The following is a 17,370-nucleotide window of genomic DNA, read 5'->3' as shown; positions in this document are numbered from 1 at the left end:
TTCCTTTCCTTTCCTTTCCTTTCCTTTCCTTTCCTTTCCTTTCCTTTCCTTTCCTTTCCTTTCCTTTCCTTTCCTTTCCTTTCCTTTTTTCTCTTCCTCCCTCCCTCCCTTCCTTTCTTCCTTTCTTTGTTTCTCTTTCTATCAAGTTTGATAGGAATCTGCTTCAGTCTTGCAAGAGGAAAGCACAGTATCTTCCTCCCAGAAAAGCAAATCAACACACACACATATCTCCTTTCTTGTCCTTTAATATAATGTTTTAAAGCTCAACAGAGGCTAAGAATAGGGGCTGAGGGTGTAGCTCAGTGCAAAGTGCTTCCCTGCCATGCACGAGGCCCTAGATTCGGTCCCCAGCAACACAAGAAAAGAGAAAAGAAGCTAAGACCAATTCGTACCTTCAAGAAGTTTCCATCTTTCAGAGAAGAAAGGGCATTCACAGATCTGCTCACTGCCTTTTGCTGGAGGCTTAGACAGAGGTGCTGTGAAGGAAGTGGAATCAAATTACCAGTGTTTTGTCTAGCAGTGTCTTTCACTGAGTTCACCAAGTAGCCTTTGGACACGCAGAGGCTGTTGTCCATCCTCCTTCCTCCTGAAAAGTTTCTTCCTAAACTATATAAGAGAAAGTCTGTTCTGTTTCTCCTCAGCTGCAATTTGTCATTTGTTTTTGTTCTTTCTCATGAAACTATTGGATGACATCTAACCTATATCTTTTAGCTTGAAACTGTTTCCTCTCTTGACCTTAGGGAGATAGAACAGTTGTCTCCTTTCTGTTGGGTGTTACTGGCCCTTGGGTACGCCCATTGCACTATACTCTGGCACCTGTGGCCCTGCCCTTTGGGCTATGCCAGGGTAAGCTTGTCTCTTGGCTTTCCATTCTCTGGCCTGAGTCATCTTGATTCCTTCATCACACTCTCTTGATTCACTGACCCTCTCCCACTATTTTTGAGTCTTTTTCCTGATTCATTTCCCAGTTCTTCATGTCGAAAAGAAATGACGAGGAGTCTATGACGCAGTCCTGGCTGGTGAGCGCGTGACTTTGATTGAGTTAGCCAAAGAAAGTGGTGTTGAAGTGTGCCCTGTCACTGTTGGGAGGTAGCTTGTCTTCCAGCCAGTAAGGCTCTGGGGACATTGAAGGTTATTGATATCCCTGCTTCAGCCAGAAGGTGAGAGGGAGGTGGAGTGAGAAGCGATTATTTATCTATTTATTTATTGCTGATGATTGAACCCAGGACCTCACGTGTGCCAGGTAAGCACTCTCCCTATCACTGGCCTACATCCCCAGCCTAGTCACCTAAATTTAGCAATGTAGAAAAGTAATAAGAACAACATAATAATAATACCAGCCTATCACCCAGAACTGCATGTGGTTAATATTTTGTCTACTAGCATGCAGTATTTAACATTTTCTTCCTTAGCTAAATGGATTTTTACACATGTATGTGATGGATTGCCAATATTGGTCAAGTTTTCTCTGAAAATAAATTGGAAATGTACATAAAATGGTTCATTTTCCTTGTCAATATTAGGTTTTTGAAATCTCATTGACAAAGACAGGTGAAAGCACGTCTTTTGAAATGCCGTATACCATCTCATTAGATTTCCCTGCTGATTATACTTATCCATTCGCTTGGTGAAAGGCTAGCAGGTCAGGTTGCTGATAGTTGTTTGCAACTGTGAACAGTGCTATAATGCGCATCTCTGTGCAAGTGGTCTTGTGCACATGTAGAGACAAGTAGAATTGCGAGGTCAGGTGCGTCCTTCCCGTTCCCATAACCTCTGGTCCAACTCTGCACCAGTGCTCACTCAGCTCACTTGGACTGTCAGCAGCTAGGTCACTGCCGGTTCCCAGATGGCCTGAGCGGAGCCCAAGGAGACCCATGGGAAGGAGTGAAAGCTGATCGTGCTGTTTGCCATCTTGATATTAGTTTCCCTGGCTCTTCAAGGACAGTTTGGCTTGAAGAGCCTCAAAGGACCTTGGCTGAATTTGAGCATGTTTTTGTTTTCTCAAGCTGTCTGCCTCAGCCCTGACCCTCCCCAGGTCTTTGCGATTCCAGGAATGACCCTGATGTTTATAAAGCAGTGCTTTAGAGTGTGCACAGGCAGGGAGGCTCTGGAGAGGCTCCTCTGTTTCTATTCACTCAGGGGGAGCCCAAGATGAGATGGCCGTATGAGGGCATGCTCTAGAAATCTGCACGATGCCCAGCCAAGGGCCCCCCTGTGTACGGTGAACATTGTTTAAAAATCTGTGAACCAATGGGTAGAAAAGCTTATGCATATGAGCATGCTTTGAGAAGTATGTATGTCTGCTCTTGCTGAAGATCAAACACAGAGCCTCCGGACACTGGCAAGCAAATGCTCAGCTATCACTGAACTTCTTTGTCAACCCCAGGCCACACTTGAAAAAAAAAAAAGGATGAAGCATTTTCCCCTTACCAAGTTCTCCATGAAAACCCAGACAGAAGAGAGAATCATAAAGAATTGGAGCTCCTGGAAATGCTGGAGCTTGAAGTATCTTGTTCAAAATATGGGTTCCGTGGCCTTTGCCCAGGCTTGCTGTTTCTGAATCTCAGGGCCTGAGCCCAGGACTATTTTTAGCAAGTTCTTGAGATGATTTCTGGTAGACAGCTTTGTTTGAAAACCACTGCCCTGTCTAACCCCTGAACCCTCAAAGGAGGACACTGAAGCCTAACCAGGCTCAACACCCTGCCCCTGCCTGGCATCACTTAGAAACCTGGGATGGTAAAGTCAGGGTGCAGTCTGGGAATCTTAGTTCTTGGCACTCTGACCAGCACTAGTCTTCATGTCATGCCAAAATTACTTGACTCAGGCTTTGTAAGAGTTGGTGTTCCAAGGAAATTCACTCTACCAAGAATAGAGAGGATTCCATGGCTGGGTGGTCGGTGTGTGCCCTTCTCTCATGTTTCATCATTTTGGGGGGGTTTTCTTGCACTTTCCAAGGGTAGTGGCATTGCTTATTTGGCTTTCTACTTGACAGCTTTTTGAGCTCTTCAGTACTTAGCTAGGTGATAGGCTTGTGAGAGCTACGAGACAATCCCTGGATGAGGAGCCTAGGAGAGTTGTGGATCTGTAACATTCACAGAGCCATTTCCTCCCACAAGAGGCACTCAGAGAGTGACTGGGCTGCTGGCCTACAAGTTCTCCCAGTTCTTTACAAGGAAGGGTCAGAGGGTGGGAAAAATAGGAGGGGAATTGGAATGAAGCTGAAGGTCACCAGGGGGCCGATGGGTCTACCACCTGGGAGAAAGTCATTACCTAAGCTGGAATGTGTTCTGGGGGCCAGCGTACACCAGGACACACACTCCAGCATGCCATTCAGAATTCTAGCACAGAGGCCAGTGCTGACTGTTGCCTCAGACCTTTTGAAAAAAAGGTGAGGGAGGACATATAAGTGGTGGCTCTCTCCAGAGAGGCTAAGATCTTCAGGTTAAAATTTAGCTACAAAAAGTAACAAACAAGACCCCCCTTTCCCTATCTGTCTGCAGCGTGACCGACATGATTAGTCCCAGACTGTTGATGGCTGTGTTATGGAACATTGTAGCCACATAGATAGAATCTGGAGACTGCAGTCAGCCATGCAGAGGGACTGGTTTTGAATTTTCAATTTTTTCCAACAAAACCATTTCCTGTGTGTGTTGGCAAGTTTATCCTTATAGATGTGGCTTTTTTTTTTTTTTTTTTTTTTTTCTTTTTCTTTTTTTCGGTTTTTCTCTGGTACCGGGAACCGAACTCACGACCTTGTGCTTGCCAGGCAGGCGCTTTTGCCGCTGAGCTAAACCCCCAGCACCGATGTGGCCTTTTGAGCCACTGTTTTTCCCTTCTCTCCCCTGCCCCCCAAATTTGAAAATAAATAATTTAGGTGAATCCAGTCTTGTCCAGGGACTTCCATCAGATGGCAGTGAGCTTTAATATTTAGCAACGTAAAAAACTGCGCAAACAAGTGGGCTGGAGATATGGCTCAGTGGTAGATGCTTAATATGTGCAAGGGCCTGGCTTTGATCCTGAGAAGTGAGGGGAAAATAAGCAAAAACCGAGCAAAGCAAACCACCACAAAACTATTCCAAACTTCCACCTGGTGCAAGGCTCCCTTTAAAGAAAAAAAATTAACAGGCTGAGGGTATTAGCGCAGTGGTAGAGTGCTTACCTAGTATGAACAAGGCTCTGGGTTCAATTCCCAGCACTGAAAGAAAAAACAGTTTAAGCAGACAACAGTATTAGGCTTCAGAAGACATCCAAACTGACAGTACTGAAGAATGTCTTACAACTCAGTATTTGACTGTTCTACAGATTAGATACCACTGCCCTTCTGCCTATTATACATTCATTTATCAATGTAAGAAATAGCATCATTTCTTCCAAAGTTTAATTTTGTTCACAATGAGAGTTTGAATGAAGATGAAATTGTATCCTATTTAAATAGTAGCTATCATTTAAGCAGGATTATTCTACTGAGAAATTTAAAAGAGCTAGAGTAATGAAAAGATTTGGCCAAAATGATGGATGAGTGATAAACCGCAAAGCTGGAATTCAGGGCACTTGATTGCTAGTGTTCTTTGCCCATTTGAATCTGTTAATGAATCATTCATTGTCGTGGATATTAATGGAGAAGTTGTCTGGGGAGGGGTAGGATGATGGTTAATATTTGTTTGCACAAGATATGTCATGGTTAAGCACATTTTTGGGAGAAATTAGCAAAGAGGGTGACATTGAGTTCTGTGCCTAGCCAGGGTACAACCAGGAAAGCAGGCAGCATTCATTCCTCTGGCCCAGCAGTCAGAAAACAGTTCTTGAAAGGGCCTGGAATATTATTACCTGTTGAAAAAGGTAAGTCCACTGGAGATGGTGAAAGTGCCAGTGCAGGATTAGATCATCTCTGAGGTGTCCCAGTTCTTCGATTTCAAGATAATTGTGACATGGAGAAGAGTGAAAAATGGTTAGAATTTCTTCAGAATAGAAGAAAAGGCAGAGAGACACATTGAGCTATTAGAAAAATGTGTGATGGTTTGGGAGAAAGGTATTTTCTTACCAGGACTGGATAAGGACCAATGCCTTACCTCCCAAGCAAGAGACTAGGGGATTGCTTTTAAATTCTTGGGGCCTGTTTAGTTAAGATTGCTTGAAGGGCTCCCACAGTTAGGGATCACAGACTTCTAACTGGAGCACTGAGGTCAGGACATGGGCCTAGGAAATAAGGCTCCACTGAAAGGGATTTGACATAGTGAGTAAGGCCTAACCAGGCAAGATTCCACTGGGACAAAGGGGATATGCCAAAATGAAGTTTGGGAACCAGAATATTAATGCAAAGATGTAGATAAAAGCTCTTTCGGCCTGGGGATTTAGCTCAGTGGCACAGCGCCTGCCTGGCAAGTGCAAGGTTGTGAGTTTGATTCCCAGTACCGGAAGAAAAACAAAAACTACAAAAAAAAAAAGCTCTTTCTCCTGGGGTGTCAGCCAGCTGACCTCCTGGCTAGGTTAATAAGAATGGGTCAGAGGACAGTGGGTAGCCATGTGCACTTTTAAAAAAAATTATTTTAATTTTTTATTTTTTGTCTTTTTGAGACAGGGTCTTGCTATACAATCAGGCTGGCCTTGAGCTCACTTTGTAGCCCAGGCTGGTCTTGAACTCCCAAAGATCCTTCTGCCTGAGCCTCCCAAGTACTGGGAATACAGGTGTGTGCCATCATACCTGGCCCTTTTTTTTTTTTTTTAAATTTTAAAGAGAATTAGAAAAAAACAGTAAAAATGATACAGAATTTCAAAACAAGATGATAGGAATTTAACAGTGGTTGTTATATTGCATATTGTTATCTTCAAACTAGTTCAGATTACTGGATATAGGCATGCAAGATTGATCAGTTAGGCATTAACTGTTCCTTTCAGTAAACCAATAGAAATTAATAGTGCAATTATCTTAGCTATCTTGTGTATATATATTTTTCCCTTCTTTTTTTTCTCCTTTCCCCCATCCCAGTTGTTCTTTCCTTTTGAGCAGTTTCTTTCCCTTTCACAATATCTATTGTACCTTTCAGATTTTATTTACTCTTTCAGTTTCTTACACCAAGGAGACCATACAGTTTTTACATATGCTGGTCTGATTTATTTCACTTATGAATATGGTCTTTACTTGTATCCATTTATTTATAAAAGCCCTGAGTTTATCTTTCTTTTAGCTGAGTAGTACTCCATTGTATAAAGATTCCACATCTTTTGTATTCATTCCTCAGTTGATGGGCAACTGGGTTGTCTCCAAGGTTTAGCTATTAAAATTGTGCTGCTATAAACATGGGTGCACGTATATCTCTGTGGTATGATGTTTTCAATTCTTCTGGAAAAATACCCAGAAGTGGAATAGCTGGGTCAAATGGGACCTCTAATCCTAGTTTTTTGAGGAATCTCTACACTGATTTCCACAGTGGTTGCAGCAGTCTACACTCTCCCCAACAGTGGAGAAAGAGTTTGTTTTTACTCACAGACCTGCCAGCATTTGTTATGGATTGACTTCTTGATGATAGCCATTCTTTCTGGGCTGAGATGGACTCTCAGTGTTGTTTTAATTTGCATTTCTTGAATAACAAATGATGTTGAACATTTTTTTCATATATTTATTTACCCTTTGTATTTCTTCATCTGAGAAATGTATATTCATCTCAGTGCCCATTTTTTAATTGGGTCTTCGGATTTTGAGGCCTGGTTTTTTAAAATTCTTTACATGTTCTAGATAGAAGTCCTTTGTCTGAGGGACAGTTGGATAAAATCTTTTCCCAATTCATGGGTTTTCTTTTTACTCTGTTGGTGATTTCTTTTTATGTGCAAAAACTTTTCAGTAAGATAAGATCTCAGTTGATTCTTTGAAATATTCCCCATGCAGTTTGGTTTGTGTTCATGAACTCTCTGCCTACCCCTATGTCTTCAAGATTTTTACCTACTTTCTCTTCCAGTAGATTTAGTGTTTCCTGTTTTAATATTTAGGTCTTTGATCCCTTTTGACTTTAGTTTAGTGCACATGCACCTTGGATAATAGCAGCAGGGTGTATTTGCTCTGGTAGATCCAGATGGCTGTCCTTCTGGGGCTCAGGTTTGTCATCTCTTCAGTGGGACAGTGGGTCCATTTCCTCTCATTCCAGGTGTCTTTCTCGTGTCCAGGTGTCTGGGGTAGAAATAAGTGGCAACAACCAGGGCAGGGATGGCAGTACCCAGTTCTTCACTCAGTGGCCCTGGGATTATCAGTTCTGCTGTCTTCCCTACTTCTCTTGGGAAAAGCATGAGCTTCTGAATATAATCATGAAATGCCTTGCTTCACTGTGGGCCCATTTCCTCAGTTGCTCCATAGGTGAGAAGAGCTAATGCTTATCATCCATAAATAGAAGTCTTGGGGGGCATTGGAGGCCCCTATCAGTCACTTTTAAGCCTGAAGCTTTGTACATCGATGCCATTTGGGTTGCTAAGAACTAACACTCACTCCTCCGCACCCTGACCTGTTTTCCTTCCTTTCTTGTACTGGGAATTGAACCCAGGGCCTCCACACTGACCTATATCTGCAACACTTAAAAAATTTTTTTTTATCTTGAAGCAAGCAAGCTCTTGCTCAGTCACTGAGCAAGTCACTTGCTTAGGCTGGCCTCAAACTTGTGATCTTCCTGCTTCAGCTTCCCAACTGTGGGGATTACAAGCATGAACCACCCTCCCTGGCCAAGAATTATTTCTTATAGTGACCTCTGTACTGTAGCCTGCAGAGCTGCGTACATAAGCGGTTGCTTAATAAATATTATTCTGAGCTCTCTCAGGCAGAAAAAAGTACAGCTTGGTATTTTTGCTCTGAGGGAAAATTCCATCTCTAGCTGGAGTTCCACATCTGGAATGTTTTTTTGAAGATTGCCCCTGTTGCCTCTCTGAGAATGTATGGGAGAAACTTGGTAACTTGTTGTGATGGTGCCCTATCTGACTGTGTGCATGTGCGTGTGTGTGTGTGGTGCGTGCATGTGCATGTGGTGGGTAAAGCAGCTGACAGTAACCCCAGCTGTTGCTCTAGGCTCCAGCACTCACTGCCTATGCAGACAGCATCTGGTAGGATTTTCCCAGCAGCCCACTGGAGCTGGATGCCATTTGTCCTCTTTGTGCAGATGAGCAATCAAGGCAAAGAGAGCTTAACTAACTTACCTAGGGTTGCAGGCCAAGTAGACAAGGTAAAATTCAGACTTAGGCCTTTAGACTTAGGGCCTGCATCCTTGAACCTCTTTAGCCAAGAATAGTAGTAACATGGCATATGTGCTTTGCTCAACCTATAATCCTTTCTCATCTCAACCCAGTCAAAATTTCTCTTCCCTGGCCTTTGGCATCTAGATGTGCTCAGAGACAGCCATTGGACTTGGGTCCCAAAGCCTGTTCCAGAGAGAAATGGATGCTATGCAGCCTCTAAGATGGTCTGCGTCAGCAAATGAGGCCCATTGATTTCCTCATCATAGTGGCATGTTTGTTGGCAGTGGTGAGATCAATAAAGGAATGGAATGAAACATACCCTTGAATCCAGGTGACCTGTGTGAGAGTGGACAAAATGACCTTCACCTCAGAGAAGTCGGGGACATCTCAGGACAGAAAGCCAGTCCTGTCCTTCTAAGAGAAAACTGCCTGTTGACCCCTGTTTCCTGGGACTTGGAGCCAGGGTCCCATGATGACGACGTTCATGGACCCTAGGCATTTTTGTGTTTGGGGGCTTTTTACATGAAAGCATTTTAAAATCAGATTACACACTTGAAATCACATGGTCTTATTAATGCAAGCATATCAATATTGTATATTAATACCTTTTAGCTTAAAAGTGTGTTTTTAAATTTTAAAATAAATTTAAAAATATTTCCTAGTTCCCAAAACCCTGTACCTGCTGTGTCTGATAGGCAGGTTGGCCCTGCCTGCAGCCTCAGGCCGGGCATAAGCCTCACTTACTGTTCCCTGTGCCCCTCTCTTTCCTCGGGTACATTTCCAGAGTTGGCAGAGGGTCTTCTGAGCGTTAAATGTTGAGGTAACCTTGAGACCTCAGGATGCTTCTTTGGCTGTGGTACAAGTACCCAGGAGGGCTTAGGGAAGTGGGGACATAGGCTGAGTGCTCTGCCATGCCCAGGGTGGACCCCTGCACCTCACCCCAAGGAGCCATGGATCAGTGTAGCTGGGGATGGAGAGTACTGGAGGAGCTTAGCCATTGCAGGAGAATATAGTAGAGCTAGAGCAGCTTTTTGTGGAGTCTAGAACCACTTAGGCTACGTGTCTGGAAGTGCCAAGCCTTTGGATTACCACTGACTCCAGAACAGGTTCTCCAGCTAGGCTTGGTTTTTGCTTCCCACGCACATTTGGCAGTGAGGACAATTTTAGTTGTCACATTGGGAGGGTGCTACTGGTATTAGGTGGTAGAGGCTAGGGATGCGGGTCAGCGTCCTGTAATGCACAGGACAGCCCCTTGTGACAAAGCATTGTCTGGTCCAACCATTGGTTGTGCTGTGCTTGAGAAACCTTGACCCTAGAGCACGTTTCAGGCACTGGGTTTGGGAGCCTTCCCAGAATCTCCAAGGTGGTACTAACCACCTTTGAACTATCTTTGCTGCTTCCATCAGGGAACATGTAATTATAGCCATTGTAGAGCCTCTCTGTCTTAACCTAAGCCTCGGAATGGGCAGACAGCTTCTTCCCAAAAAAGTTTGGAGTCAGCTTCTGAGAGTCACAGGCTCCTGCCTGCGCTGTGGAAGGTTCCAGAAGTGGGGGTGGTGTGTTGCACCAGCAGATTCCACAGAGCCCTCATCTTTATCATATCAGCAGAACATAGTCTCCAGCCTGGAAGTGGGGTGGAGGTCTCCAGTAATTCCTCCTGCTTCTGTTGGTAGGAAGCCAGCTGGGCAGGGCACTGTGAGAAGCGAAAGGATGATACCAAGAGAGACCTCGAGGGCACCGTGCTTAGGCAGGGACAATTCAAAGTTCCTGTTTTGTCTTTTTTACTTTGGCCCTGGATGGCTGGGAAGGTCCATTCTGGCCGAGGGCTTCACTAATCACCTGTTCTCTTCTCCCGTGGGGGAGAGGCATGGAACTTGCGGCCCAAGTCCAGATGCAGAGAAGCAGGTCTGGAATTGAGGAAGGAGTGGGAACGAGTGAGTGGGGGTGAGTCCCTCCACCCCAGGCCAGCATCTGCATGGTCCTGTTTAGTTTCTAGGTTTAGCCTGACCCCAGACTTTGCTGGGCCTTTCTTTCTCCCTCAGCCATCTGAAGAAGGAAGGGGTGGTGATCTTCATGGTTGGGCCAAGGGGTGACCTTTCATAGATCTGGTGGCACAGAGGAAATCTGTACCATGATGGAGTGATGAATAGGGTCTGCTGACCCAATAGAGGCTGCTGAATAGGGTAACTAAATCTACTGGTGGTCTTTGAATTTCTGCTGTTCCCCACCACAAGGAAAGAAAGGAAGAGCAGAATGGATGAGAAGAGAGAGAGCTGGGTCTGACTGAAAGTTGGTGGCACAGGACCCCTCCCCAGCCAGGATGCAGTCACTGAACCTTTGACTTACTTCCCTGTGGTGTTTCTGAGGCAGCTAGAACAGGATTTAATCTTGAGCTTGATTTATGGGGAAATTCAGGGTACCCAGCAGCCCTGGGGAAATAGCCATTCTAATAGAAGAATTTTCAGGTTTCAGGGGGTTTAGAATGTTTACATTTTCAAGTCTTGCTTTTCTAAATTTTAATAATTTTGGATAGAAATCTTTTTAGTGCTGAATTCTTGATCCTGTCCCCTTTATAATGTCTGAAAGTTATCACCTTCAATATAATTCTTGCTTTGGGGTGTAAAACACAGGGGTCTTGGGTGAATGTGGAATTGTTTGCCATGCACAAAATGTTCCTAGAGTTCTTATGTTCGGTTTTTTATCGTCCTCCTTTTCCCTATTCCTTTGATACTTCTTACTACTGTCCATGTGCATTTTTTCTTCTTTTAGTTTTGTTGATTTTATTTTATTCTCTGGTGACCTTGAACAACAGACATCCAGAAGCCAGGCTTACTGGAGCAAGGGTGACATGTACCCTCAAGGTTCCTCCCTAGTCTTCAGTGGAAAAAGTCGTAGTGACAGCCATTTTGATGCTCAGTGTCTTGTTTTCTTTGCTTCTGGGTTGCTGGTCAGATTCTACATTGCAGAGGGAGCAGATAACAGGGACAGTCATCATCTCTACTGTCATTGTCACCAGGTGATTACCTCCAGCAGCGTGGATAGACTTTCTGTTCCAAGTTATATTTTAACTGCTTTATCTGCAACATTCTTCAGTAGTTGTGTGAAGAAGGAGCTATTACTATGCAACCATTTCTGTTGAAGAAGGCAGGGGCATAGAGAGGCGATTTGCAGGGAAACTCAGGGGCTAGAGAAGTGGCAGAGCTGGGATTTCACATGAGTTTGTGCCCTTCAGCCAGCAGTGATACCCTGGGTGCTGGTGTAGCCAGTGAGAAGCCTAGTTGGAAGGGGAGGGGAAGGGCAGTCTCTGTTGAATCAATGCTACGTATAGAAGAGGTACTCCCACTTTCCCTTAACCAAACAGCACATTGATCACAACTTGGGCCACTATAGCTCTCCTTGTACAGTAAGTGTAGAGCTTTCCACCGAATGACACTGCTCGGGAGAGGGACCCTGGAGCCTACCACCATGTACCTAAGTTCAGAAGGGACCACATGTGCTGGGTGCTTCGCCACAAACCCATGTGTGTAGACAGACTTTAAGAGCCATTCCGTTTTGTGATTGGGACTGCTACATTTTTGAAGGTTCATTAACGTGGAAGAGAAAATGTATGATTTGATGAAAAATATCTGCTTTGCACCTGCCTCAGTTTTGTTGGAATCTGCTATAGTTTGGTGGTCATGGGCAGTGGACTCTGGGGCTTGGTTCACTCTGCAATGCACGTGTCTACAAGTGGCTGGGGCTGGGCTGTTTGACTCTTCACTCTTGTAGAGAATGCTGGGACTCATCTGCTTGGCTACAAGTGGACCATATGACCCATTCCTCTCACCATCCCCAGCTGGACATGTCTGTGGTATCTGGGGGCTCTCTCAAGGTCCTCTGCACCTGGGCTGGGCACACAGTAGGTTTAAGAAGGTCTAAAGGCACTTAATGGATGCTTCTTAGGCAGACATCTCGATAAGGCTTCATGTCCTGGGAGAAGCAGTACTTAGGACTCTCAGTGTAGCGGGGATGGGGTGCAATGCAGAGATACTGTAGACTTGGACACAGAAGAGTCAGTAAGGTATAGTGATTGAGCAGCCCAGGAGCAAAGCACCATGGGAACTTCTTGGCACAGGCAGATTGGCAAATGAAGGTGAAAGAGTGGAGTGCTGCAGACCAGTTGTGGCTGGCAATGCAACACTCTATCTTACCTTCCCTTGCCAGGCATGCCATGGCTCAGTAATCTTTGTGGCACTAAAATAAAACCAAACAAAACCTAATGTACACCTTTTAGACCATAAATAATGAAGAAATTGAATTTGGCCTGAGTGGTAGCTGAATCTGAGAGGTACTGATGGCCTCCAGAAAGGACCTAATTCTACCCCATGTTAAGGGGCTTGCAGGGCCATTGGCCTTTTGTGCTCCTCTGCTCTGCCAAGCCTTAGCGGATCGGGGCAGAGTAGAAGTGTTCCTGTCATTTTCCTGGACTACACAGCCTGGGTTCCGATCATGGACACATCAGTTAGCAGGGTTGTAACTTGGCCTAGTGATTGCCCCTGTGAGCCTCCTTTCCATCTGGAAAAGTTGGGGGAGGGTGCCAGTAGTCCTCACTTAAGAGCTCCCGTGAAATTGAAATGGATAGTCTGCATAAATTGCTGAGTGTGGGTCCTGGCTCGAAGTTGGCATTTAGTAGATGTTTGTCATCTCATTCTCGTCGTTAGTTGTCTCCACCTCCCCCAGCATCAGGAGCCCAAGGGAGCCCGTCTCCCAGGGAACAGGCCCTAGAGCTCTTCTTTCCTTTCTGCAGACAATGGTGATGACCACTCTGAGGGAAGCCTGGGCGAGAATCATGTGGACGGAACCATGAACATGTTGGGAGGTGGAGGCGGTGCTGGCCGGAAGCCCCTCAAGTCAGGCATGAAGGAGCTGGCCGTCTTCCGGGAGAAAGTCACCGAGCAGCACCGGCAGATGGGCAAAGGTGGAAAAAACCACCTCAGCCTGGAAGAGTCCAAGAAGCTGCGGCCACCACCTGCCAGGGTCAGTGGAGTCAGATGTGGTTGTAGGTGGGCATGGAAGGGGATCTCACAATTGGGGTGGGCACCCCACTATAGCCCATGTGCAACCTATTGGTAACACACTTCTGTTCCTAGTGCTACCACCAACATAGTCAGTAATCTTTAGGCCATTCAGGACTGCTGGTTGTGAAATGGACTGGACATAGGGTTTCTTGAAGTCTCTTCCTTCTAAAACTTAAGCATTTCCCTTTGGCTTGAGACATAGGCAAAGGAAATGAGTCCCAGAAAGGAAGAGGAAGCTTGCTCATCCTTGTGGTGGTGTGCTCCCCTCACTGGGCTGTCCTGTCCTCCTTTTGTCTCCTCAGCTGAGCTTTGCTGTCTTGGTTCTTGGCCCTGGTTGGGTTAATGGCAGGGAATGGAGCTTGGGCCATGCCATGTGGACACTCTAGAGACAGCCATTGGATTAGGTATTTGTAGGTAGAGCACATTTTCATCCATTAAGGCCATTGTCACAGATGGAGGAAAGAAGTGAAAAGCCCCATTCATATGATTTTCTTTAAGGGTGGGTTGGGCATGGGGAGGTCACGGGATTGGTTGTCACTGGTCATAGCTACCAGCCATGTGGTAGTCCCCATTGGGAAAGTCCCTTCCCCCAGATGTGCTGCTTTCTGAGGCAGCGTCCAGTGCTAGTGCTTTGTGGACTCATTCTTACTGCAAGTGTCCCCTCCTGCAGACCCCCTGCCAGCAGGAATTGGACCAGGTCTTGGAGCGGATCTCCACTATGCGCCTTCCAGATGATCGAGGTCCCCTGGAGCATCTCTACTCCTTGCACATCCCCAACTGTGACAAGCATGGCCTGTACAACCTCAAACAGGTGAGTGTAGGTACCAACCTGGGCCAGAGCGGCTTCCTCTTTCACCCCAGGTGCTGGCTTGCCAGGCTCCTACCCCACCTGCCTGTAATCCTCTGAGGCTTGAGAGCTGAGTGGAGACCAGGTTTCTGTGACCACGGGGGGTGGCCATGCCAGCTGTGAGGCCAGTGAGGGTGGGGCTTCCCACCCTGGCCTCAGGCAGTTCAGGGTGGAGTCCACGCTTAGCCTCCTGGCAGTGGTGCTTGGTACCCAGTTTGGGAGGGAGGGAGCCTCCAGGATAAGAGCCCTTACATCAGTGACGGCGAAGCTTTCAGAGCTTTCAGGGATACAAACAGTCCACTGTGGCACACGTGCCATAGGTTCATTGCCATTGCCTTCAACCAAGGCATCTCATCACGTACTGAGGACTAGAATCACCTGAAGTCAACTCCTGAGCCCACTCTCAGAGACTGCCATTCAGTGTGGCAGGTGGGGATCAGGAGCTTGCATTTCTAACAAGCTCCATGAACCACATCGTGAGAATCACCAGTTGAAACCATTGGGCAAGCAGCCACTCTGGTTTTGAGATACCTCAGGGAGGTGAGAAATGAGGATGGAGAAACATCATGGAGAGCATTTGTAAAAATGGTACCAGAACATTGTTTCTAATTAAGTGCTCTGGGGAAAGTTAAAGAAGGTTAACCCTCGGAACCCTTTGCCCAGAGTGCTTCCTCTCTGTTCATACGCACTTTAATGATCGGTGTGCAATTGCGGTATTTTCCTTTTAAGATTGTTTTTCTCATAGCCATAAACTTGATTAAGCGTTGATCACTCATGTCTTACGTGCCCTACCCTTCGCTTCCTCCACCTTGTCCTTTACAGAGGGAGAAGCACATGTGCATTTCTCATGGGAGGGAGAGGGAGAGAAGTGTGGTTTCTAGCTGTCATTCCGTTTGCAAGCAGAGGCGCTCAGCCTTGGCTGCACACTGGGACTGTCTGGGAGTTTAACAATATGGACCCAGGGTTTACCCCCAAAGATTTAGATTTTGTAGGTCTGGAGTTGTTTTTGTCAGCAGGATTTTAAAATGCTCCCTAGGAAGCTGGATGTGATGTGGCCTGTAAACTCAGAACACTGGGAAGCTGAGGCAGGAGGATTGCAAGCTCAAGCCCAGTCCGGGTAACTTAGCAAGACTCAGATGAAGTCACTGGCTTACATTTGGAGTGTAGACATACAAACTGTTTAAATGCTGGACTGATGTTCAGAAGGACATCATGGTTGTTATCTAAAATGCCCCTCGAGGCTCGTTGCATTGAAGGCTTGGTTCCTTTCAGAAAGGACTGGGGATATAATCGTTCAATGTAAAATCCCTGGGTCAATCCCCAGTACTGCAAAAATGAATTGGAATGAATGAATAAATGAATGAATGAATGAAGCTCCCTGGGTGATCCCAGTGGCAGTCAGCATTGACCTAAAAACAAAGGATGGGTGTGTGAAGCCAGCAGTTGGGGTATAGGGGATATAGCATTCTGCTAATCCCTGGAGGGTCTCACTCCCCCACCTCCTTCACCTGCAAACATTTTGCCCCTTGTATCAGCTATTTGTCACTGAAGAAACACCTGAGATAATTAGCCTAAAGAAGGGAAGATCTATTTTGTCTTGTGGTTTCAGAAGAATCAGTACATGGTTGGTTTCATTGCTGTGGACCTGCGGTGAGATAAACTATCACGGGAGAAGGGCGTGGTGGTACCAGGAAGCAAAGCAGGAGTGAGGACCAGAAAGAGGACCAGATGTAGTCCCCAGGTCACACCTGCATGATCTGCTTGGATCAACTTGGCTACACCTCCTGTTTCCATCATCTCCCAATAATGCAAACAAACTAATGATCTCATGAGCTCATCAAGAGTCATAATCTAATTCTTTCAAAAAGCCCATTAGCTGGCAACGAAGCCTTCAACCTAGCTTTGCGGGGGACATTTTGGGTGACAACCATAGAGCCCCGTGAACATCAGCGTTAAAACAGTTTGAATGTCTACCCTTCAGGCGTAAGCCAGTGACTTCATTTGGAGCTCGGAAGAAATGGCAGTCTTTTCTAAAGAAAACACAGGCTACCCTCTGTCAACTAAAACAGTTTGCAATAATGGTTAGTTAGCTTATGGAGAACGGCAGGGAATCCTAGACTGGGAATGCCTGGATTTGGATCTCACCTCTGCTTCTTACTAGCTACGTGACTTTGGAGGAGTTATTTAACCAGTCTAGGCTTCCGTTTCATCATCCCTAAAGTGGGGATAATAATGGTACCTAATTTACAAGGAGAGAATTGTTTGAATATGTTTTGTTGAATATAAACTGAGTGGTCGGCGTGTATATTGCTTACACAGTGCCGGCATACACTATATTCTGGCATTTGGTTTTCTCCACACACTGTGGCTAAACTCCAGTATACTACGTGCCCCAGCTGATGGGATCTCCTTGAGGGTAGAACCAGTCTTTGTCTCTGGACGTGTCCAACAGGCGCTATTCCTGCACTGCAGCGTAAGCATCACTTTGGAGCTTGTTAGCTATGAAGTTCAGGTCCACCTTGACCTACTGAATGGGAATCTGCATTTTTAACCAGATTCCCAGTGCACGTTGGAGGTTGAGAAGGGCAGTGCCTGCTCCATGTATGTTGTCAACCCCCCACAGAGAGGAGGACATCGGGTGGCTGTGGGGCATCCTTCAGTTGAGTCTCCTCTTCTTTCTCCTCAGTGCAAGATGTCTCTGAATGGGCAACGTGGGGAGTGCTGGTGTGTGAACCCCAACACCGGGAAGCTGATCCAGGGAGCCCCCACCATCCGGGGGGACCCGGAGTGCCATCTCTTCTACAATGAGCAGCAGGAGGCTGGCGGGGTGCAGGCTCAGCACGTGCAGTAAACCACAGCCAGCCGGTGCCTGGCCCCCGCCCCCTCCAAACGCCAGGAGGAACCCAGAGAGCTGGAGTGGCTGGTGTGGAGGATTTCCTAGGAGTTTCGACACATGTATTTATATTTGGAGAGAGACCAGCACCAAGCTGGGCACCGCCCCTGCCTTCCCCCTCCCCAGCTGGAGATGCCCACACCCCCTGCTTCCTTGCTTCCCTGGGGAAGAAGGGGGTTGCACTGGGGGAGCTGGGTAAAGGTTTGGGGGGGTAAAAGAAATTTTTATTTTTGAACCCCATGTCTCTTTTGCTTAAGATTAAAGGAAGGAAAAATAAAATGTGTGGTCCTGCTCGAGTCTTTGGGGCCCCGTGGGAAAGGGTCTTGCTGAGCCATCTTCTGCCCAGCTTGCCTGGCCAAGTC

General features: G+C 46.2%; 1 protein-coding gene across 1 annotated transcript in view; it reads left to right on the top strand.

Annotated features, from left to right (window-relative positions):
- Igfbp2 (insulin-like growth factor binding protein 2, 36kDa) overlaps positions 1–17,287 on the top strand; it is a gene marked incomplete in the record, with an annotated part of 27,865 nt that extends 10,578 nt beyond the window's left edge. Inside the window, 3 exon segments of the mRNA XM_013519997.1 lie at positions 12,998–13,227; positions 13,939–14,079; positions 16,802–17,287. Coding sequence (XP_013375451.1) covers positions 12,998–13,227; positions 13,939–14,079; positions 16,802–16,966 — 536 coding nt within the window.
- Positions 17,288–17,370: the final 83 nt, after the last annotated feature.

The sequence above is a fragment of the Chinchilla lanigera genome, unplaced genomic scaffold, assembly GCF_000276665.1.
Source record: "Chinchilla lanigera isolate Chin_1 unplaced genomic scaffold, ChiLan1.0 scaffold00052, whole genome shotgun sequence".
NCBI classification, from domain to species: Eukaryota; Metazoa; Chordata; class Mammalia; order Rodentia; family Chinchillidae; genus Chinchilla; species Chinchilla lanigera.
Note: the sequence above shows the minus strand (reverse complement) of the source record. Positions and strands in the feature narration are given on the sequence as shown.